Source organism: Athene cunicularia, assembly GCF_003259725.1.
Source record: "Athene cunicularia isolate RWA chromosome Z unlocalized genomic scaffold, athCun1 chrZ_part3, whole genome shotgun sequence".
Lineage (NCBI taxonomy): Eukaryota > Metazoa > Chordata > Aves > Strigiformes > Strigidae > Athene > Athene cunicularia.
Genome location: NW_020799144.1, coordinates 802,116 through 827,146, shown reverse-complemented (window position 1 = coordinate 827,146; position 25,031 = coordinate 802,116). Strand labels below are relative to the sequence as shown.

Genomic DNA, 25,031 nt, shown 5'->3' with positions numbered 1-25,031 from the left:
GGGGGGGGGGGGGGGGGTGCGGAATATCCAACTAGGTGGTAAGTCATTAGCTTGCTGCATGGCATAGCCTGAGTTATTTTATCTTATCTTGCTGGGCTCAGTCAGCTTCGATATAGTGTTACTTGTGCTTTCTAATATTTTCGGACATTAATGTGTAATGTTGAATTTGTTGTTATGTCAACCTACATATGAGTTTGACATAAAGTAGGTACTTTTTCTGTCACACATTTTAATGACTTGTTTAAATAGCCTTAGCAACAGATGGCTTCGTTGACAGCATGAAGTAGTTAGAACTGCAAAACCCACAGTAGTTGGATAATTCAACACACTTGATACTTATACCTTTTTACTTCGAATCTATAATTACCTGCTTAAAGCAACTTTGAATGTTACATTTTGGGTTTGGTTGCATTTTGATTTTGTTCTTTCTTAGTGCTGTATTAGATATATGTTTTAAGGTTGCTCTGTGTTAATTAGGCCGCACTTCAAGCTGTCAAACTGCTATTGTTACAAGGTATTACCACTCCCTCCACCCACATGATTTGCAGAGTGCAGAGTAATGCACCATTACAAGCACACTTGAAATACAGTATAGCAAGATGAAGCTGAAGAGATGTGTTCCTTCTTTTGAATTTTTTTCCTTATCCTGTGGGTAGCTGAAAATTATTAGGACTTTTTATTTCTATTTTAAAATTCATTTTCTAGACAGTCTGTTTTCTTCAAACATTTCTAATATAAAACATATATGTAAAATGCTTGTTTGAGTTAAAGGCAGCTGTCAGTGAATGTTTCATGTATGTTTTTAGTGTTTCCGCATGTGACACCCAAAGGCATTAATGGCATAGACTTTAAAGGAGAAGCTATAACTTTCAAGGCAACTACTGCTGGAATCCTTGCTACACTTTCTCATTGTATTGAACTCATGGTAAAACGTGAAGAAAGCTGGCAAAAGAGGCTAGATAAGGTAAGATCATTTTTGTCTTTTGCTGGGGAAAAAAAAAGCTGCTTTAGCTTGAAATAGAAGTTTCAATTGAGCTGTTAACTTTTTTATTCCAGCTACTGCTTTAATTTTTATGTACAGCATTTACTAATTTTAAGTGCATTCATTATTACTTCTATAAAACCCTAAAGCCTCATCCTGACTGGTGATGTAGTAACATTATTCATCATAGTCTTTCTTTTCCCAGCCCCGTGTTCAGATACATATAAAAAATACAGGATTATTATAGAGAACCTGACAGTATTCCATAGTAGTGTTGCTTTGCAGCCTTCTAAAAGAGACCTAATTATCCATGCTTGCAAAATGATGTGCAAATCTCTGAAATGTTTGTGATACGAGATGGTGACACCACTGAGGAGAACAACCAGTTCTAACTTAAATGTCTCTAAGATACTGTTATTCCACTTTGCTTTAGAAGACTGAAGAGATTAGGTCATGATTTATATGAAATGGTTACATTTTTTAGGTGTGTGGTATTAGAATATCTGTTATTCTAATGGCATTGATAGTTCATGCTAAGCCTACTCAACCACTGTAGCAACTTGAAAGGAGCAGTATCTCCTCTCATGAAATATGCTGGAGCCATGGCAAGGTTGTACTTGAGGCTTTAGTTTCTAGAATCATGCCATCACTGGCTGATGTCCTGTGCAGTCCTCTAGTTGTTGTTGTCTCTTGTTTTTTATTTAACAAGTTTACATGTGGTGTATGTCACACTTCAGATCTTACTCCGTATATTTTCTTGGTACACAATTCAAAGAATGAATGCATTTAGACAAAACACATTTGAATACTTGCCCCTGTATCTTGGTGGTTCTTTGTCCATATTTCAAAGTCCTGTCCCTGTCTAGGTATGACTTCTGTCAACACTCAGTTTGTTACTCATTCATCTGAGTAGTTGGATGAATGATGGTAAATCTGAGACTTGAAGCTTGTTCATAGAATCATAGCGTAACTCAGATTGGACTTGAGACCTCAAAAGGTCTGTCTCTTCAATCTCTTGCTTAAAGGAAAGATAGTTTGAGATCAGACTGCATTGCTCAGGCTTTATCAAGTCTGGTTGCAAGTCTCCAAGCCTGGACACTGCACAGCTTTTCTGGGCAAGCTGTTCTGATGTTCAGCTGTTCTAGTGAAAAAGTTTTTCCTTATAACCAGTTAGAGTAACTCATGATCCAGTATCTGTCTGTTGGTTTTCATCCTTCAACTATAGACTGCTGTAAAGCGTCTGGCTAAGTTTCTTTATGACTTTCTTGGTGATATTGAAAGGCTACTATTAGGTCCCCTTCACAAAAGCCTTTGTTTAAAGTTGCTGGGGGAGGGGAACCTCAATCCATCCCACTCCTACCAGTTTGATGCCAGGTCAGCAGGAGAGCACCTGAAGAGCAGCACAAAGGAATTACAGGCAATAAAGCAGAATCACCAGGGGCTCAACTTCAGTGCCTTTGTCCAAATGCACGTAGCAAGAGGAATGAACAAGAGGAGCTTGAGATGTGCACACATCTGCAGGACTGTGATCTTACTGGCATCACGGGGACATGGTGGGATGGCTCCTATGACTGGAGTGTTGGAATGGAAGGATACAGGCTCCTTAAGGAGGACAAGCAGGGGAGATGAGGAGGGTATGTCACCCTCTATGTCAGTGACCAGCTGGAGTGCATGGAGCCCTGCCTGGGGATGGATGAAGAGCTGACTGAGAGCTGACTGTGGCTCAGAATCAAAGCGGGAGGGCAGGGACAGGTGACATTATAGTGGGGGGTCTGCTACAGGCCACCCAACCAGGAAGACTAGGTGGATGAGACCCTCTTAGATAGGAGCAGCCTCATGGGGCACTTCAACGACCCCAATATCTGTTGGAGGGACAGCACAGCAGGGCATAAGCAATCCAGGAGGTTCCTGGAATGCACTGATGATAACTTCCTTCTCCAAGTGACAGAGGGGCCAGCTAGGAGAGGTGCTATGCTGGACCTTGTTCTCACCAACAAGGAGGGAAATGTGAAGCTCAAGGGCAGCCTTGGCTGCATGACCATGAAATGGTGGAGGTCAAGACCCTTAGGGGAGCGAGGAGGGTGCACACAGCTAGCTCACGACCCTGGACTTCAGGAGATCAGGCTTTGACCTCTTCAGGGATCTGCTAGGCAGAATAGCATGGGATAAAGCCCTGGAGGGAAGAGGAGCCCAAGAAAACGGGTTAATACTCAGGGATCACCTGCCCCAAGCTCAGGAGCAGTGCATCCTGACAAAGAGGAAGTTGGGTAAGAACTTGAGGAGGCCTGCAGGGATGAACAAGAAGCTCCTGGACAAGCTCAAACACAAAAAGGAAGCCTACAAAGGGTGGAAACAAAGAGAGATAGCCTGGGAGGAGCACAGAGAAACTGTCCGAGCAGGCAGGGATCAGATTAGGAAGGCCAAAGCCCTGATAGATTTATATCTGGCCAGGGATGTCCACAGCAACAAGAAAAGCTTCTGTAGGCAGGTTGGTGATAAAAGGAAGACTAGGGAACATGTGGGCCCTGTCCAGGAGGAAATGGGAGACTTCACCCGGGATAATGAGAAGCCTGAGGTACTCAATGACTCTTTTGCCTCCGTCATCACCGGCAGGTGTTCCCAACACACACTGCCCAAAACACAGAAGCCAAAGGTGGGGACTGGGAGAATGAAGAACTGTCCTGTAGGAAAAGATCAGGCTTGAGACCATCTAAGGAGCCTGAAGGTGCTCAAGTCCATGGGACCTGGATGAGGTGCATCCGTAGGTCCTGGGGGAACTGATGGGTGAAGTGGCTAAGCCACTATCCATCGTATTTCAGAAGTCGTGGCAGTCTGGTGTATTTTCTGCTGACTGGGAAAGGGGAGACATTAATTTCCAATAAAGGGCTTTAAGTTACTTTCTGAAGGTTGGAAACTATTTCTAAAACTTTTAAAACAAGAAATTATTATAAAAACTTCTTTCACTTTTTAAGGGACTGTTAAAATAATGCACTTAATGATTGTAATTTTAGATTTCTATGTCTAGTTTTCTTTCTGCTACCAAAACAGTCAGATGGGCAGAATAAAATTAATGCAAAAGCACATAATGTTATATAAAGGTAACCTTAGTTAGACCTTTGCTTTCAGTCTTTTCCTCTTGGCTGTAAAGATGTTGAGCTTGACTTAATTTTCCAGTGCAGTATGAGCCTATTGAATGTATTTTAAAACAGAAGTTTCCTAAAAGCATTAAACAAGGAAATTATTTAATCTCGTGTATTTGGTCCATTGTTTTATTTGCAACATGTGATGATGCTTTTCTGTCTTGATAAAAGCAGTGTTTTTTCTATTCTTATTTCCTTTGTTCTTACTAATTGTTTTATTGAGCAAACTTATTTTCTGACCATTAGATTTTATCATAAGACTAACATGTTTAGGTAGCTTATTTTGTTCACCTTTGACAACTGTAACTTAAATGTCTCATTACATTTTACAGTTTTAATACACCAGTAATTTTTCTCTTGTGCAGTTAGTTTCCCGATTTCTGATTGATTTAATGTTGTTGCCAAGAGAAGCTGTCAGATTTGGGGAGTTATCCTTTGACACATGTGAATTGTCACTAATATCCAGGTTGAAGTATAGAAAGTATGGGGATTTAGGGCGAACAGGAGGAGGAGGAATTATGTTTTGGAATGCATTTGTTTTAATTCCAAATGTTCATGTAAAACTTTCATGCTTTCTCTTAATGACTTACACTCAAGACATGCTTTATGCATCTTCAGGATTCTGCAGTTACTTTCAAAATATGAATGTGCAAAATTTTGTGAAACATGTTAGCTGTTGTTGCCTCTTTCTGACAGTTTTAGATAGTTTCAGAAGGAAAAAGGCTATGTGCACGGATAAAGACAATATTTTCTTCATCTAAGTGCTGATTTTTTTCTAGAGAATTTTCCTCTGAAAACTGTATGTAGTACTTTATTTTACATCAGAACTGTTGCTTTACTTTTCAAACTTTTCTTTAGAAACTGGAAAATGTGTTCCAGAGTGGATGTTACCACCAAATTCCCAGTTGGTAAACTCAGCCTTTCAGTAGTACTTAACAGTTTTCCACTGAATCTTTAAAGGTCAAATTAGGTTGCTGAATAATTATATCTGCAAGAAGCAGTGTCTGGTGTCCAGTTGTAACCCCTAAGACTTAACTTTCTTCCACCTGAAGTGATTCTGGAACAGGACAAAGAAGCATGTTATGTAATAAAGCTGAATTCTGCAAGTATTTCAGTAGTTTATAGCTTTTTCACTGAGAATATCTAACAATATGTAGAATTTGCAGAGGAAGTACTAGACTTAATCTGATTCTGCCATTACTACTTTTTATTCAAAATATATAACTGTATAGACATCAGTGCTCTAGTACAGTCGCAAACACCTATTACGGGAGAATGATGTTGAGTTATTAGCCTCTGCGTTGAGCTCACAAAATGATTCATATTGATCTTATGCCAGTTAATTATAGATACATACTTAAATGCTGTGATTCATTAGTATCTCACCATATTTAACAAGTTAGCTTTTTACCAGTCTTACTTTTCACCTTTAATCACTGCCCAAGCATCTCTGTCAAGGAGGTTTATATAAATGGTCAATCATCAAATACAAAGTCTGACCCTCAGTGAACCAAGAACAGCTATGCTTAAGCTAGGGACAAGTTTTTGCTTGCTGATCGAGTTTTTTTCCCATTATTTAAAGATTTCCTCAAGGTAGCTAGGTCCCCAAGCTTTGTATTACATATGCATGTATATGGGCACATATAATGCATGTATGAAAATAAATTCAGCAAATAAATAGCTTTGCAACTGTTAGTTGGAAAAATATACTGGTCATTCAATTTATTGATATGTTGACTATTATCAGTCAATTCATTCTCACTGCATCAAATGATTATGTAATTTTACAGGAGGTAGAGAAAAAGAGAAGAGTTGAAGAAGCATACAAAAATGCTGTGACAGAACTGAAGAAAAAGTCCCACTTTGGAGGGCCAGACTATGAGGTGCAAATTTTGCTTTTGAAATTTCAAAAAATGCTATCATTTCTAATGATTGGTTTGTTTTTTAAGGCGGGGAAAGGGGTGTATAAATCAAGGTGTTTGGTTTGTGCAGGCGTGTTCGTGCCACTTTTATTTTCCACCTTGGAAATTGAAACTGTATGAAGAATTTCAGTCCTTAATTATTTGAGGAGGGAAGTCTGTTTTCACCTCAGGCTTCCATGTTCTGCTTTTGTCTAAAGTATTTTGCTTACAGATATTTCTGCTGATTTTTGATTTTTTTTTTCTACATTTCATATTGCTTATATTGCGATAGTATTTGATTTTTAGTGGTTCGGCTGTATAGATATATAAATCAACTATGAAAACCCTGACTTCAGAGGCAGTCTTAGAATCTGAAGTTTAACTCAAATTGATTTTTAACTTATTACTGTCACTTCAAATTTTGTGTTGAAAAATTCGGTGATTTTTAAGTTTCTTTAATCTGTTAAATTACATATTTCAGCAGCTTCCTCCTCAGTTGAGGTATTTAGTCAAATTCTAAGATGCTTAAACCACTTTCTGAAAAATAGTTTAAGCTAGTGCATCTATAATGCAGTTTGCCTAATTTTTAAGAACATGACCCTTTCATGTACATTAATCAAAACATGCTTCTACTTACAAATCAGCGCCTGAGAAATAGTACTAATATATTGAGATATTTAAAAGAAACTTGAAGTTAGGTTGTCTGTTGTGACTGAGGCATACACTGTAAAACAAAAAGATGGATAGGAGATTTGACTTCGTCTACCTGGGTATGAACCCAGCTGCTTCTCCCAGGTATCCCTGTTGTAAAGTAGTTTTTTGAAATTTGCTAGACCAGCTTGTTTTACAATACAGTAAAAGCAGTAAACTTCATTTTCTGAAATTACCATTTTACTTAGATTTAAGTTTTTAATAGTTGACTCAACTCTGCCTGCTGTTTAGTGTTAAACTGTTATTTCCAAAAATTTTCAGTAGGGATCCCTAGAATTTTATTATGTTTTGAGCACATACCTGAAATGCACCCTAAGGCACTGGAAGACTTGGAAGGAGTCTAGCTACACAATTATGTTAATATGTGTACTTTACTGACATACTGTAAAGGTTTTTAAGAGGAGATAAATGTTAATTAAAACCTGAATATGATGTCAGTGCATATTGACACTGTTACTCCATTTCCTGTTTTTTTTCTTAAACAACTACCCCTAGTTGTAGTTTAGAGGGATTAACTTCCTTTAACAAGTAAGGTTTTTAGATAAATTGTAATCTAAGAATATTGGTGAAAATATTTGAGGTCTATAGAAGAAATTTGCTTCCATCGGTTATATGCATAATATAAATATGTATTTCTAAAACTGAAGTGGAACTGTCATGTCTCCAAAATTTTTAACTGTTTTTGTTTCTTAACACTCTAGGAAGGTCCTAACAGTCTGATTAATGAAGAAGAATTCTTTGATGCTGTTGAAGCTGCTCTCGATAGACAGGATAAAATGGAAGAACAGGTATTGATACTTGAAAAATATCTTAATGATGGGCATTTCCTGGGAGACTCCAGTTACTGAAATTCTGTTTGGGAATGCATCTTCTGAAGCTCTAAATATTTTATTCTGACATTGATAAGGAGAATTCACTCAGTATTTTTACAGTTAAATATTGTTGCTTAACACTAATTTTGAGAAAGTGTCTTCACAGATTACATAGAAAAGGATAGTATAAGTGTTGAGATAACTGAATGTCTCTAGCTTCTAATTTCTACATCAGCGTCCAGTGTAAAACTTACCTTTGTATGTTACTGATGCCCTGTGCAAATATCAAACACTGCAGCTATTTCTCATAATCTAGTTATTGCTCTGAAGTTTCTTTTGACTCTAGCAGTATGTGAAATAGAAAAGATATATTTATGTTGGTGTTTATTTTATTTAAAAATTCCGTGGGCTCTGGCTACTTCTCTAGCTCATTTCTTGAATACACTTCAGTGAGAAGGATTAGAAAGGCTTAAGATGCATGTGAGGAAATATATAGAATGTGAGAACATATAGCAGTATGTAAAATGAGAGGGTATAACAAAGCGATGCATTTTTCATCTTAAAAGTGATGAGGTTTTGAATATAGTGAATACAATGACTTGGTTAAGATTTAAAATACTTCCTAGTGGACATATAGTACCCAACAGAGTTTACCGACTTTGGGATTTCTTAGCAGAGAGTAGAAGTTTTGAGTGACTGTTGTAGTACTACATGGATCCTTAATGCTGCCATCTATTTTCCTTAACTCAGAAGTATATCATGATGTATAGACAAATTCAGTCTTTGGGTCCATTCACTTACTGAGAATTCCAGCAGGATGACAGCTTAATGCCTGTCATGGACAGCATTAGTTGTTGCAGCCACTATATAGTTTGAGGATGACTCACTCTGTTTCATAGTCCCTCCAGTAACAGCTGACTAGTAATAACTAGACCTATTTTCTTGCAGTCCCAGAGTGAAAAGGTTAGGTTACACTGGCCAACATCCTTACCTTCTGGAGATGCATATTCTGCTGTGGGGACTCATCGGTTTGTCCAAAAGGTAGGATATCTCTCATGATCTCCTCTGAATAATGGTCTGACCTATGGATATTTCTATATAGTGTATTGTATGGGTAGGTGATTTTAAGTGTTTCTAGTAACTTTCAATGATTTACTCATTTTCAAATTAAGTAGCTGATTTGAGTATCTATTTAGAATACTGACTTATATCAAGCTTGTTGTATAATAAAGGAAAAATCCCAGCTTGCTAACCTGTGTTTTTCCTGATACCTTAATTTGTTGAATTGATTTTATAATACGAAAAAAAATCCAGTTGCTTGTATCATGATCAGTTGACTTTTTGGTGTTACTGGAAACACTGTGCTTCTCTCAGGGATACACTGGGAGCATAATAGATAATAGGTGCATGAAATCAGCATTCGCTGCTGTGCTTGCTGCTTGTGGTGCTTTTGTTTTCCTTTTCATTATCTTGTGCTTGCAAGTTGGTACTGAATGCTCTGTTGTGCCTTTGTTCTGATTACTTGGTTTTTTCTTTGTCTGTCTCTGGTAGCCCTATAGTCGCTCTTCCTCCATGTCTTCCATTGATCTAGTCAGTGCCTCTGATGATGTTCACAGATTCAGCGCCCAGGTACTGTATTAATGTGTAGAGTGGGAGTTGCATATTTTTGCTGTATTTCATCCTCTTCTCTAGAACCTGGGTTTTTTGTTACATAAATCACTGCTTGCTTTAAAGTAGTATGTTGAGACAAAGGAGTTCTCTATTCCTGTACAAAATGGTTGTCTTTTTACATCCAGCTTGCATGCATACACTTATGCAGAGGCCTAAATCTTGGGGAATAGTTGGATTTAATTCAACAGCTTTAACAATGCCTACAATTCGAAAATTTTGCATTTCTCATTATAGTCAAAGTAGAATAACACGTTTTGTGTGGTCTGGAGGTGGTCTTTTATTTAAATTGAATAGTTTTTGTTGCTTTTAAATCAAAGGTTTGATTTTGGTTTCCAGCATTTGTTTGTAATGACATTAAGATGATAAGTGTTAAGGTTTGGTATTGCCATCTTTACCTCTAGAGCTGGTTTTATTACTGAAAGGTCATAAACTATGACAAACAGATTGTGAGTATGAGAATTTTTACTGAAGAGTTTCAGTATATTCCCATACCCTTCTGAAAGTAAGTCTGGCATGTTGAATATGTCCATGTAGTCATAGTGACATATTCCAGCAACATACAAAACTAATCTAGGTGCTTGCTCTGAAGATCATAGAGTATAGTAGAATTAGATAGGCGAGTACATGTTTGCTCTTTAGTCTCAAAAGCTGTTCAGACATGGCATTCATACCATCAGTTTCCTTCTGCTGTGGTCCATATGTGATTCTGAATATGGAGCTTCCTTCTGGGATCTGTTATTTTGGAGCTTTTCAAAAACTATTGATTAATGTTGCAGACAACCTGCTTTTTCAAATAGAAGGATTTTCTTTTATTAACAGAGCCTGAAATTGTACCACCTAGAGAACTTGATTCCAGCTGTATGAGCAGGACCCTAGCACTTAAAAGACTTGCTTATTAGACTGAAATCCCAACACTTGCCTTGACCTTTTGCAGCCAGTTAATTTCTGAAGTTTGAACTTATCACAAAAGAAAAAGTACGCAGGTCATATTTGCACAGCACTGATAGACTCATCTTGTACTCCCATAGCCAAGTTATTTTTTCAAGTTTGTTTCTGTTTGGGAGGAGGAATCGAGTAATAGAAAGCAAGTTTGATCCTCAAGGTAGGAACTGGTTGTCTGTCAGGCTATGGGCATGTGGACAATTCAATATAAGAGAAACTCATAGCTGCTAAAATATGTGGGCCTCCTCATTTTCACCTTTTATGCCTGTCATAATATTTCTGCATTCATATGGTAAACCTGAGTATCAGAGCACTAGTGTGGCTGAAAAACTAACTATTTAAAAACAAATCTGAGGTCAACCAGCTCCTTATCACAGTAATGCAAATTTAAGTTAAGGATCAAATGGACTGCAGTCAAGTAGTTCTTTTCAGCTGCTGCATGGATTATACTGTGTAGAAGTTTCTACTGAGTGCCTTTTGAATGCAGCTTCAAGTTAGTTGAGTCACTGCAGAAAGGATGATCATCTCCATCTATTGGAAACTACTCTCCCTGGCATACACACATCCCCCCAGATATTTAACCTAGAACAAATTTCTGATAGATTAACAACCAGTCCACCTGTTCTGATGCTTCGTTGCTACCGAACAAGCAAGTGAAAGGCAACTGAGAGCACGAAGAGAAAAGCCGCACACCTTTTGGTGGGAATCTGCTTTAGACCTTATTAATGTGAAACTGACCTCTGCTTCCAGGCTGAGGATTTAGCTTTTGGAAAGGCAAGCTAATATCTTGATTCTGACTTGTTCCTAGACTTCATTTGTACGAAGGGAATTTTGGTATCGTTAAAAAGTCAAATAGAAACTTGCGGCCTTGTTTTTAAGATTGAGAAGTAAACATGTATTCTGATGGGACCTGAATTTTCACTGTGTCTCAAAGGTATTGATTTGTCTCTGTCAGTTGAGTGGGATGTTGTAGGCCTAAAGTACTGCAGATAGATTGCAGATTACTTTCTTTTAAAGGACTATCAGATTTTGAGTGAGCTGTTCTCAGGGCCTTTAAAGTGAAGAACTTCCCACTTAATGATCCCACCAAGGCTTCCTGGCATACAGGTTACAAGTATTTTTGCATAACACTCCTGCAGCCTGTGAGGAACCCAGAGGTAAGAGTGTGGTCTCTCCAGTGAGAAATAAGCTGTGAATCTTGACTCTGTACCTCTGAAATAGGTGCAGGTTGGCAGACAGCAACTATTGCCTAGATTGCTTATGTTTTGGACGGGTAGTATGCGCAAGGCAGTCGGTACTGCAATTCCTTGGTGAAGCAGAAGTAAGGAAGTGTTGAGATGGCACACTGCCACCTCTTCTTCTATTCCCCTCATACCTCTGAATTTAGAATGAAGCAAAAAGTGTCAAACGACAAAACTGAGGTATAAAAGCTAGCTTTTTCCTTTAACAGATTAAGCGCTAGGGGAGAAGAGACACAGGGACCTGACAGTGTTGCAGGTAGACGTTAGGAGCATGGCAAGGCTTCTTCTCTAAATGAAGTGTGACCTAGAGCTAATAAATTGAATATTTAAATAGCTCACATTCTTACCTGGTTTGGATTTTCTATATTGTTGTTGTTTCACTGGAAAAAAAAGAAAACTCTTGTAGGAAACCTGTTGGTAACATATTTTAATTCTATAACAAAAAGATCATTATTTTTAAATTTTGCTTTCTACTTGTTGCATTACTTAAAATATATTTTACATGCACACTAGGCTTCACATTAAAGTTGTGCAAAATTACATATGGGTTCAGGCCATTAATCTTGTGATTGTGCACCTCTTAGGCTAATCTTTGTGTTAATCAACTCACCTTTCCTTGTAAGTGCTTTTCCTTTTGGAAAAAAAAAAGTGTACTTCTAGTAATTCAGGAAAATAGTGTCAATCACATGGACTTATTTGCTGTGACAAGTTTGAGTAGTCACCTAGCTTTTGGGTGGAAAAAAGTTAGTGTTTCCAGTACTTGTACACAGCAATGGATACCTTATATTTTTTCTTCTGTTCTTATTCGGGGAAGAGTAGGATCTAGAAAGGGGTGGGGAGCCAAAAAACCAGGAGGAGTTTGTAGATCTAAAATAAAAATCCATTTCCAGTCCCAGCCCTCATTTTATTGCACATTATATGGAATAAAAAAACCGAGGTATTCACACAGCTTGATAAAAATGTATCAAATATTTGGCCTTTAAGAAAAGCACACAACTATCTAGCTAAATTTTTTAATTAGTATTTTATAATAGTGGAGTCTTTGTATCATCATAACTTTTTGAACATAAGCATTTCTGTTCTTTTTTCCTAGCTGGCAACTGTGCAAAGATGCCAATGAAACAAAATAGGCATGCTTTGCTTATGACTGTTTCCTTCATTGCTCTTTCAATATGACTTTTGATATATGTTCACTTTTTTACAGCTTGTCTGCTTTCTCCCCATTCACCTCTGCCTTTTTTCAGCTTTTTAAATGCTCTTCACTGAATATCTTAGTGCACTGTAATTCTGTTTAGAGGTACCTCAAGTAAGTTCTTACATGCTGAAATAAAACTTAGGTAGAAATAATGGTTTTAGAGGTGCAAAGGAAGGATAGGAAGTATTCATAAAGAATAAAGTTGGAAGTTGAATCAAGATTTTGGCTTCTGTTTCTGAAGGCCAGAAGTATCTGCTTCTTAACCCACAATAGAAAGCTTTGTTGTCCAAATTCAGCCTCTGCACAGGATTTGAAGTATTGTCTTGTGGTTTCCAATAATGTAGAGTCTCTGCCCAAGAAGATGGAAGGAATGAGTTCATGTGTGGTGTTTTCTTTTAAAGGTGGAAGAGATGGTACAAAACCATATGACATATTCCTTGCAAGATGTAGGAGGAGATGCCAATTGGCAGCTAGTGGTAGAAGAAGGAGAAATGAAGGTAAAGATTTGGGGGTTTGTTTAATTGATATGGTAATTGAGATAATATGCTATGAAGACAGATACTTTCAGCCTGGAGGACTCGGCACTGTTAGGTTTACAGTTGGAGTTGATCTTAAGGGTTACTTCTGACCTAAGTAATTCTGTGATTCTCTGGGAATACTATCACTCTGCAAGTGATACTGTTTAAACTTCTCTAAGAATAGCATTAAGTTAGGACTGGAGTCCACAAGCGCTGTGGCTTCTGATACATATATTCATATAAAATCCTGTGTAACTCTTAAAATAGCTTTGTCTTTGCAGATTCCTTTCTCATTCTCTCCTACTTAAAACTTGGTATCAATATGATGTGTAAATTCTATGTACCAAAATGTCAGGGTAGCAGGTTACTGTGTTGGCTGCTCTACTGTGCTTGTATGGATCCTTGTGCATAGTGATAAATAAGGTAGCTTAATCATTTTTGGAGTAGACATTCTTAAAATACTGCTGTTTTAAAGTGAATTGCCATGTAAGAATGTCCGCATTGGTAGTTACCAGAGAACACTGACATGGCAGATTATTCATGTGTTAGTCTCTTCTAGGTAAGTGGGGTTTTTTTAAAAAACTGATGAAAATTTAAAACAATTAAAACATGAACAGTTTTGACAAATTTTGTTCTATGTTTCTTTGTATTTGGCTATAGGTATACAGAAGAGAGGTGGAAGAGAATGGAATAGTTTTAGATCCTTTGAAAGCAACCCATGCCGTTAAAGGGGTAACAGGGCACGAAGTTTGCCATTATTTCTGGAATGTCGATGTTCGTAATGACTGGGAAAGTAAGGAATTAGTTCTTAAGATCTGCATGTTTATCAGCAAGGATATTGTTTATAGCATTGACCTAATATCTGTGCTTGTTTACTGATGAATTTTTTTCCCCCCCTCCTCTTTTAGCAACAATTGAAAATTTCCATGTTGTGGAAAATTTAGCTGATAATGCAATCATCATTTACCAGACACATAAGGTAAAAACACTTCAGCTGTATGCATATCTTACTGAGACAGTGTGGAGCATATATTTTGCAATTTTATTCTGAATACTTTTTAATGGCTTAACAACTTAAAATACTGTTCCTATTAAACTGTAACTTTTTCAGTTTTTCAAACTTTTCATGATAGCATAATTGTGCATGTGTCTGATAGAGCTTGTAATAACAAATGAGAACTGGTTTTAATCTCTCTAACAATATCACTGCCAGCAAGGCAAGGGTCATCCAAGGCAAGCAGAAAAAAAATAAATCAACACTCACTACATGGAAGAAACCTGTACTATTGTATTGTATGTTTTCTTGTAATAATGCAAGCTATTGTTGACCACAGTAAGTTAACATACACATTTGCATTATGAGGTGATATAATTGCTGGTACAACATTTGTTCTTGTAACTTTATGGTTTTTTCCCTCTCAAGTTTAGGTGTAAATTTACTAAAATGTTAATTTGAATTATCACTCAACTGTAACTTAAAGTTTAAAAAAAAGGGAATTAAATATACAGATGAATCTTTAATCTTGCATGATTCCAATAATTAGTATACTCAAATATTAAACCAAATATTTTTCTTTGACAATTTCACCAGTTGTGTGGCTACCTTAAAAATTCTGTAACAGAGGAGTCATGCTAATGAGTAAGACAGTTGTGTATATTGTGTAATATTGTGGTAAAAGCTAGACTTTTTTCCTCTACTGAGTGTCAGGAAAAGGACTTTTGTATTTTTCTTATTTATTAGACACTTTGCTTCTGAAACATTCCCTTAAGTAGTATCAGTTGACTATATCTGTCTTACTGAAGTAGTAGCTTTTTGAAAGAATATTTGTTTTAAATATTTCTCTCCCTTTTCTGGAAACATAAGTGACTGTAGATCCATCTATTTATAAATAACTACTGATTCAGTTTGTAGCTTACAAGTATTAACTAAAATGTAAACTTGAGGTTGAGGGAACAGGAGGGAAACTGCCTCTTCATGTTGCTCTACTGCAGAAGTTATTTCAGCTTGGCTTTTTGCATTTCAAAGGCCTTAAGCTTTTGCCTTAAATTTTTTAAAATTAAGCATAACCATATGATGCATCTGTACAAACAGCTAAATTCTGTTTTAGTTTTGAAAATGAAATTACTAACTCAAACTTTCATTTAAATAACATGACTGACCTGGCTTGCCTTGCTTGTTTTTTCCTTTAAGGATAGTAAATACTTATTTTGCAAAATTGGAAAACTTATATTCAGGTGTCTTTCTGCAGAGGGTGTGGCCAGCTTCTCAAAGGGATGTGCTGTATTTGTCTGCCATCAGAAAGATACCAGCATTCAGTGAAAATGATCCTGAAACATGGATTGTGTGCAATTTCTCTGTGGAACATGACAGTGCTCCTGTAAGTATTATTTTCATTCTGTCAAGTTCTGCTTTTAAGGTAACTTTTTTGATTACGTGGTAAAGCACATGCAATACTAGTGTGAGGGAGGTGAGGGGTTACGCAAAAATACAGTTTATTTAAACCAGGTGATAAAATGACCTGATGAAGGCATTATCAGCCAAAAGCTTTCTTGACTTATCTCAACAGTTGACTGATCTGAGGTTGCAGCAGAATGGAAGCAAAATTTCTGGAGTTGTGAAAATTCTTTAAAATTAAAGAATTAAAATTAAAGAATTGAGGTGATTTTGTATGGCATCAAATCAAATAACTCTTTGATATTGTCAGATATAGAAGTAGGGTTGTAAGATTGTAAATACAGAATCTGTTAAACCTCCATCTTACACAGTTCTGCCTTGGTTCTCCCAGTAGCAAAGATTGTTTTCTGTGTAATACTTGTGTGTTAATTTCTATGCCCTGTTTACAAGGGAAAAGCTACTAACTCATAATTGTAAATGCTGATACATTATTCTTTAAATGTTTCTCTACTACTTTGTCACAATAACTGAAGTAATTAACTTGTAATATGTATAAGCAAGCAGAAACCTGAGATACAGGCATTTTAGTTCAACCCTTTCCCTATTCAACATGTACCCTTCACTTCATTTACATTCATGTTACATCCATGTAGTGCTAGAGTGCAAACTCTCAGAAACACAGGTTCTGGAGTGGCTTAGATTTCATAGTAACTTAAAATGTTAGCTGTCAAGTATGCTAAAATAAATTTAGCCTGAGGTTTACAAATGTTTCTTTTTTTTGTCAGCTGAACAATCGCTGTGTCCGTGCCAAAATAAACATTGCTATGATTTGTCAGACATTAGTAAGCCCACCAGAGGGGAACAAGGAAATTAGTAGGGACAACATCCTATGCAAGATTACATATGTAGCTAATGGTAAGTCTAAAATATTTCACTGTGACATTCATGATGTATGCTAATTCTGAAGAGCTGAATACCGGCAAAAAATCTTGATGTAGCTTTCTGTCAAACTTATATATAGCACCACATTTATAGTCTTCATGTTCAAAAGACTGATGTGCTACATCAATCAGTGAGTGGGTTCATTCACTGTGGTGCATTCTACAAGGAATAAACGTAAGGTGTGTGGCTCTGTCTTAAGTACAGAACCTTGGGGTTGAGGAGGGTGGGCAGAAGAAATGTCTGCAGCTGAAATTACTTGGCGTAGCTCTTAATTTCAGTAATAGTATGTCTCTCTCACTCACTGCTGTATTCCACACCCCCCCCACCCCCCCCCGTTCACCTTGTTAGGTAGAAAAGCTGCTGATAGTAAAGATACAGTTCTTACCCTTAGTGTTGAGAAGGAGCAAATACATTTTGTATGACAGTGTTTGCAAGCCATATAATCTAGTTTTACCTTTTTTTAACTGATAGAATCCTTGGTATTGACTGAAAAGTTATCAAAGCCAAACTATTGTTACTGTGCCCAGTATTTATCAGTGTATTGTAGTATAGGAGCTATGTACTTATTAGGTCCTCTCCTGGAGCTACAAAACACTTAGAGTAGCTTACCTGCTTATTACTTTTAACCACCTATTACATGGTTTACCAAAGAATCAGAGTCTGAAAGACTGGTTCAGTAAATCTTTGATATATAGGAGTGATGTAATTTGTATTAAATCCTGTACAAATACTACTATATGATGTAAAACTCTGGTGTAAGCTGCTTTGTTTCCTTTTTAGAAGTTTCCGAATTACTTAAAATTTTTATTGGTAAATTTTGAACTACGATTATGTGGAAACCAGCAGCTTTTTCAGCAAAATACTTGCCTTGTGAATTGAAGTGTATTTTAAAATCAGTTTGAATTTTTTTTAAAGTGCTTTAAAAATAATTTGTAAGACATTGGCTACATAGCAGTTCTGCAGACAAATGCAGCAGTTATTAAAAGGTTAAGACAGACTTCTGTTTTCTTTGAAATAAGTAGTAACTTCAGTCTTTCTTCTGTTTCCTGAAAGTCCGTAGAGAATATTGTCTTCCATTTGGACATTCCCCAGAGACTCACAGGACATGATGTTTAAAGCTTTCTAAATAGTGGCATCATAGAACTGAACTGAGTTTGAGTATTAAGAGTAGAAGGTGCTACAATAGGAGCTGTAAAGGCATAAAAAAAATTGCTGATCATTTTTTCTGTTACTTCAGAAAGTCGCAGGAATAACAAACTCATATTTTCTTTCTAGCCTTTAGTTGCTTTGCTGTATTTTAATGTCTGTCTACCTCTCTACTTCTAGTGAACCCAGGAGGGTGGGCACCAGCGTCAGTGTTACGGGCAGTGGCAAAACGAGAATATCCAAAATTCCTGAAGCGTTTTACATCATACGTGCAAGAGAAAACAGCAGGAAAGCCTATTTTATTCTAGTATTATCAGGTATATATTAATATTTTTAATTATTAATTCACTGTTACACATTTAAGGCCAATCAGAAGTATGCAATCTAGAAGTCTTACCATGATTAGCATTAATGCAGTGTTTTCTTTTAATACACGTATGCAATATACGTTTAAAAATATTCATATGATTCTCTAACAGTTTGGGTTGGAAAGGACCTTTAAAGATCATCTAGTTCCAAATCCCCTTTCATGGGCAGGGACATCTTCCACTAGACCACACTGCTTAAAGCCCTGTCCAACCTGGCCTTGAACACTGCTGGGGAGGGGGCAGCCTTACAGGAAAGAATTTCTTCCTTATATCTAATCTGAATCTACCCTCTTTCAGTTTAAAACTGTTACACCTCATCCTACCACTACCCTCCTTGGTTAGAGTCCCTCCCGATCTTTCCTGTAGGCCCACCTCCTTTAAGTACAAGAAGGCTGCTATAAGGTCTTCCTGGAGCCTTGCCTTCTCTAGGCTGAACAACCCCAACTCTCAGTCTGTCCTCACAAGGGAGGTGCTCCAGCCCCGTGATTGTCTTCGTGGCCTCCTCTGGACCCACTAGAGCAGGTCCATGCCCTTATGTTGGGGGCCCCACAGCTAGACACAGAACTCCAGGTGGGGTCTCATGAGAGTGGAGTAGAGGAGGACAACCACTTCCCTCACCTGCTGGCCACACTTCTCTTGATGCAGCTCAGGACACGGTTGGCTTTCTGGGCTGCAAGTGCACATTGCTGGCTCACAGTCACTTTTTAATCCACTAACATCCCCAAGTCCTTCTCTGCAGGGCTGCTCTCAATCCACTCATCACCCAGCCTCTATTTGTGCTTGAGATTGCCTTGACCCATGTGCAGGACCTTGCACTTGGCCTGGTTGAACTTCATGATGTTTGCATGGGCCTATTTCTCAAGCCTGTCCAGGTCCCTCTGGATAGCACATGCCTTCCCTCCACTGTGTCAACTGCACCACACAGCTTGGTGTTGTCAGCATACTTGCTGAGAGTGCACTTGATCCCACTGTTCATGTTGCCAACAAAGATGTTAAACAGTGCTAGTCCCAACACTGACTTCTGAGGAACACCATTTGTCACTGCTGTCCACTTGGACATTGAGCTGTTGACTGCAACTTTTTGAGTGCGACCATCCAGCTAATTCCTTATCCTCTGAGTGGTCCATCTGTCAAATCCATGTCTCCAATTTAGAGACAATGGTGTGCAGGACAGTGTCAAATGCTTTGCACAACTCCAGAGAGATGACATCGGTTGCTCTTCCAGTGCTGTAACTATGTTGTAGAAGGCATGATTTGCCCATAGAGAAGCCATGCTGACTGACACCAGTTACCTCCTTATTCTCCATGTACCCTAGCATAGTTTCCAGGAGGATCTGTTCCATGAACTTGACAGGTACAGAGGTGAGACTGACTGACCTGTAGTTCACCAAGTCTTCCTTTTTTCACCTTTTTAGAAATAGGGGTTATGTTTCCCCTTTCCCAGTCAGCAGAAAATACACCAGACTGCCACGACTTCTGAAATACGATGGATAGTGGCTTAGCCACTTCACCCATCAGTTCCCCCAGGACCTACGGATGCACCTCATCCAGGTCCCATGGACTTGAGCACCTTCAGGCTCCTTAGATGGTCTCAAGCCTGATCTTTTCCTACAGTGGACAGTTCTTCATTCTCCCAGTCCCCACCTTTGGCTTCTGTGTTTTGGGCAGTGTGTGTTGGGAACACCTGCCGGTGATGACGGAGGCAAAAGAGTCATTGAGTACCTCAGGCTTCTCATTATCCCGGGTGAAGTCTCCCATTTCCTCCTGGACAGGGCCCACATGTTCCCTAGTCTTCCTTTTATCACCAACCTGCCTACAGAAGCTTTTCTTGTTGCTGTGGACATCCCTGGCCAGATATAAATCTATCAGGGCTTTGGCCTTCCTAATCTGCTCCCTGCCTGCTCGGACAGTTTCTCTGTGCTCCTCCCAGGCTATCTCTCTTTGTTTCCACCCTTTGTAGGCTTCCTTTTTGTGTTTGAGCTTGTCCAGGAGCTTCTTGTTCATCCCTGCAGGCCTCCTCAAGTTCTTACCCAACTTCCTCTTTGTCAGGATGCACTGCTCCTGAGCTTGGGGCAGGTGATCCCTGAGTATTAACCCGTTTTCTTGGGCTCCTCTTCCCTCCAGGGCTTTATCCCATGCTATTCTGCCTAGCAGATCCCTGAAGAGGTCAAAGCCTGATCTCCTGAAGTCCAGGGTCGTGAGCTAGCTGTGTGCACCCTCCTCGCTCCCCTAAGGGTCTTGACCTCCACCATTTCATGGTCATGCAGCCAAGGCTGCCCTTGAGCTTCACATTTCCCTCCTTGTTGGTGAGAACAAGGTCCAGCATAGCACCTCTCCTAGCTGGCCCCTCTGTCACTTGGAGAAGGAAGTTATCATCAGTGCATTCCAGGAACCTCCTGGATTGCTTATGCCCTGCTGTGCTGTCCCTCCAACAGATATTGGGGTCGTTGAAGTGCCCCATGAGGCTGCTCCTATCTAAGAGGGTCTCATCCACCTAGTCTTCCTGGTTGGGTGGCCTGTAGCAGACCCCCCACTATATTGTCACCTGTCCCTGCCCTCCCACTTTGATTCTGAGCCACAGTCAGCTCTCAGTCAGCTCTTCATCCATCCCCAGGCAGGGCTCCATGCACTCCAGCTGGTCACTGACATAGAGGGTGACATACCCTCCTCATCTCCCCTGCTTGTCCTCCTTAAGGAGCCTGTATCCTTCCATTCCAACACTCCAGTCATAGGAGCCATCCCACCATGTCCCCGTGATGCCAGTAAAATCATAGCCTTGCAGGCATTACATACAAATATTATTAGCATGAAAAAATGTGCACAAATTATCAAGTATTAATTTTTGTAGACATACTATTTTATGTTTCAAGTTCTTGCATACATAACTTATGTAGAAGCAAAAGGATGAATTACTGTGTTTTCTCAGCTATCCTAGGCATTTAACACTTGTTCTGAAAAGAATACTAACGTTTCTCAGACTCATGAGGTTTTGATATCTTAAATTCTTAGTCCTTAGTACTTACATGTAGTTATATCTACTTATATATTAGTATTGTATGAAGGTCAAAGTATTCTTTTATATTAGCAGAACAGTTTTGAACTAGGATTTTTATTAATGGAACTTTCTTGACAGACCAATGTGAATTACTGGAGTATTTAGAAGTTGTGACTTAAACTTCTAGCCTTTCTGATGAGCCTAAGAAAGAAAAGGGATTTAGAGATTATTTCTGAAGACTGGGGATGTATTTTAATGGTATAGGTCATTGGGCTCATCTAAAATGATTTTAACATTTAAACGATGATATGACATTAGAAGAGGATTACTTGATCACTTTTGGGGCTGTCAGAATCTGTCAGATATAAGCTTTAGGGCTAAGGCTTTACTTCATTTTTGTTAGTGTAGACTCTTACCATATAGTTAATGTATAACTGGAGTGTCAAACCATCAAATTTCATTTGGTGGTTCTAGTATTACAGCATGATCTGAAAATGAGTTATCACTTTTTCTTTGCGTGACATAGGCTACTTCTGTTTTGGGGTTCTACTGACTGTGTCAAACTTCTAAAAGTCTTTGTCATGTGAGCCTTCTATAACAGGTAGCCCTGCAATGATTCACACTCTTATTTGTATATTATTAGAGAATTAATGTATGGAAGAACATGGTTGTCGTGAGCCAACAGTGCAAACACAATTATAGCAGTGCTGATACTATTTAAGGTGTTTAACAGTTCCTGTTTCCTATTAGTGTTCAAACTTTTCATTGCTGTATTTTTGTCTTTGCTTACCTGCAGCTATCAGAAAAAGACTGGGTGAGCATTCCACGTTGGAGAAGTGACCATGCGTAAAGCACTCCATGGTGGAACGAAGGATCTACAGTCTTTTTATGGCCCAAGTTCTTGGCTTTGTATACTGAAGTGAATATACTGTCTGAGTATCTGAAATTAGTGCTCTCCTGCTAACTTTTCTTGCTGAATCAGTGTGTAATTATAAATACATGTATTGATAACATGTATATGGCTCTTTTTATTTGCTTGCTTTAGGAGAAGAACAACACATACAACTTCAGATCAAGAACATGGGTTACTGCTTTAATTTTAAACAAGTTGCAGAATTTCACTATCAACCTTACAAAGATACTCATGCAGTTCTTGTGCATGTCTAAAGTACAGAAGTACAAATTCACATATAGCATACTGTTCATGCTTTTTACATGCACAAAAATCTGTATGGTATTTGGGGAGGGAGGGACTTCAGCAAAGTCTAGGTGACTTACTGGCAGGTTTTATTTTGCTTTGTATAATCATAGATCACTGCTGCTGGTTTCTATAATGAATCATCTTGTTACATAAAATGTCAGTTAATAACTGAGGGCTGTTGATATTCTTATGACTTTGCCTTTTCTATTGTCTTACTCTTATGACGATATTTGGTTCTGAAGGAGTAAGAGTGTGAAAAGCTTTATTTTTTTCCAGATATCTTTATATTTCTATTGTATTTTTTAGTTATGTAATATGTGCTACAGAATTTTGTTTTTAAACATCTGGAAATATCTAGGAAGACTCTATATGAGTGTGTAGGAGACTGCCTGAAAGCTTAAAGTCATCTGTCCATGCTATATGTGGACTGCTGTATTGCATGATATCCAGAGCTTTCCCAAAGCTATGAGAAGGTACACTATAATATTTATTGGGAGTAATTTGGACTACATAAGACCAACATTCCCAGTCTTGAATAACGATGAGTACATTATTCTCAGATCCTGCATGTGCGTTCCTCATCTTAATAAAGTCATGCTATAAGGTTCATATAGAAAATTACTTCTCTTGATCATAAAACCCATCAGAGCTATAAGGATGCATAGTTCTTATTGCAAAGTTCCCTTTAGTTGCTGTGAGAATTTAAATGTCAGATACTTGCCTGCGTTTGATTCTGGAAATGCTCATTGAGAGGACTCTGGCAGATTGGTACTGACTCTGAGGTCTTTTATCCATGTCCCATAGTCAGAAACTCTTCAGACACTGCTCAGTGTTTCACTGACCTGTGTATCTTAAGAAAAAAGTTTGATATATTTTTTCAAAAGAAAGCTAAAAGTCTTATTTGATACAGAATGGTAGGTGCCTGACAATAAATATAATACAGTAACCTAATGAAGATTTGGTAAATGATTAAATGTGATCTTCAGTGTTGAAAAACTTTCTGTTCATCATCTCTGTAAAAATTAAATCGTACATAACATGATTATACATGCATGCAGATTTCATGCTCCATAACTCTTCCCTTATTTGCCTTTCTTTAATGGTGTGCATGGAATATGCCTTATCACAGAGTTATTCTGTTAATTTGAATATGTAGAAAAGTGCCTATATGGTAATACTAGTAAGGCAAATAAGATGAAAATTTGTACTTGTTTACTGTATCACCAGTGAGCGTTTTATATAGTGATGTCAAAAATCTTATACCTCAAATGTACTTCATCTTTTTACATCAACCAAGCAGTGGTTCGTTCCGCCATAGCCACTGATGGGAAGGTTTAAAAAAATATCCAAAATATAGAGAGTTTAACTCCTTATTTGCTGTTTCTGGTAACTGTTGGAACATGGATGAGTAATTTAATTGGATAGCTTTATTTTACAAAGGTATGGAAAGTTTACAAAGCAGTATATGAACTTATATCATTAGTTGCATTTGCACTAAATGTGATGTACTTTTGTGATTTATTCTGTAAATAAAAATACACTACAGATACTATTTGTAAAGAATGTTTTACTTTTAGATAAAGGCACTGGTACTTCACTACAGCTAGCCCTGCCCAATCAGAGTTGTAAGAGGCTTCTTGAAGAAAATGGAAGGAATTGCAAGATTGAGAAATTGTTATTAATTGACCTCTTCATAAACAGATAAAAAAAGGCAGTTCTCTGTAGACCTTTCAGATTGTCCGTGTGAAAATAGCCATTAGAGCCTTTCTTCTAGAACGGATCTTGTATGCTTTTGTAAAGTTTGCCCTGTCTCTTGAGCCCATCCCTCTTTTGTCACTGACACATATCTGTGTACTCTGCGTTCACTGCTTCCTGTTAATGGATTGTAGTATTTATACACACTTCTTTACAGAAGCAGTTCCTGACTTCAGAATGGATGTTCCTATAAGATGAACCAACTTGAAGGGCTGAGAATGCAACAATCTTCTCCATCACCTATCGTTCTCTGAATATCTGCGTCTGTTTAGAGATCTTAAATTCTGAGGGAAATTACTTCATAGAACTTGTATTGGTAATGAGAATGAGATAGATGGTCATTGTTATCCTGTCCGAGAACCTGAACATCTTATTTTGACAAATTTATCTGTGAAAAATGTAATGCAGTATGAAGAAAAAAATACCTTTTACTTAATTGGGCTGAGCTGGCTTATCTGAAATTGTGCAGATTCTCTTTTATCAGATTGTCCACCTTGTATTTTTGTCAAGTTGTACAGATAACACTGTATTTGAATTGCCACTGTTCATCTACAGACTTAAAACATGAATCATATTTTTGGGTACCTTGAGTGTGTAGAGTGTAAACTGTTCTATAATAGCTTTATGATTCTAATAAGTTTTAAAAATTAGAAGTTGGCTCTTCCATGTTACAATCACAGATTTAAAACCAGTATTTAAAAGTGAAAAGTATTAAAAATTATGAAGAAAAATCCTGGCTTGTAGTTATTTCTAACTTTCAGTGCATTGGAGAAATTTAGTGAAAACGTTTTAACCAACTTTTAGGTCATGGATAAAGTTATACACAACATTATAGTATAGGGAAAACATTTAACAGGAAAACAGTTTGCTTGTATTACTGAAGTGAAAACTTGAATGCCATGTTAGATTATATACTGAAAAGCTCATTTTGTGCTAGTGTTATCAGAGGCATGTTAAAGATGTTGCTGTATAGAATAGTCTTAATGTAGAGCACTTCCAAAGTATCTCAGCTCTTGTCTTTGTTTGTACAGAATTAATAACATTATAGAAGTTTTCATGGGAAGAATAGAGATTCAGGACTGAGGAGTCCCAGAGGATAAACTTGTGCCTTTTTCA

At 37.8% G+C, this 25,031-nt stretch overlaps 1 protein-coding gene across 1 annotated transcript in view; it reads left to right on the top strand.

The window, feature by feature from the left end:
* Positions 1–23,503, top strand: part of COL4A3BP (collagen type IV alpha 3 binding protein) — a 70,254-nt gene extending 46,751 nt beyond the window's left edge. The window contains exons 6-17 of the mRNA XM_026866558.1: positions 807–964; positions 5,913–6,005; positions 7,436–7,522; positions 8,495–8,587; positions 9,098–9,175; positions 12,997–13,092; positions 13,774–13,906; positions 14,022–14,092; positions 15,363–15,491; positions 16,294–16,423; positions 17,777–17,913; positions 21,756–23,503. Of these exons, the coding sequence (XP_026722359.1) occupies positions 807–964; positions 5,913–6,005; positions 7,436–7,522; positions 8,495–8,587; positions 9,098–9,175; positions 12,997–13,092; positions 13,774–13,906; positions 14,022–14,092; positions 15,363–15,491; positions 16,294–16,423; positions 17,777–17,904 (1,196 nt within the window). The 3' untranslated portion in view covers positions 17,905–17,913; positions 21,756–23,503. The remainder of the gene's footprint in view (positions 1–806; positions 965–5,912; positions 6,006–7,435; positions 7,523–8,494; positions 8,588–9,097; positions 9,176–12,996; positions 13,093–13,773; positions 13,907–14,021; positions 14,093–15,362; positions 15,492–16,293; positions 16,424–17,776; positions 17,914–21,755) is intronic.
* Positions 23,504–25,031: the final 1,528 nt, after the last annotated feature.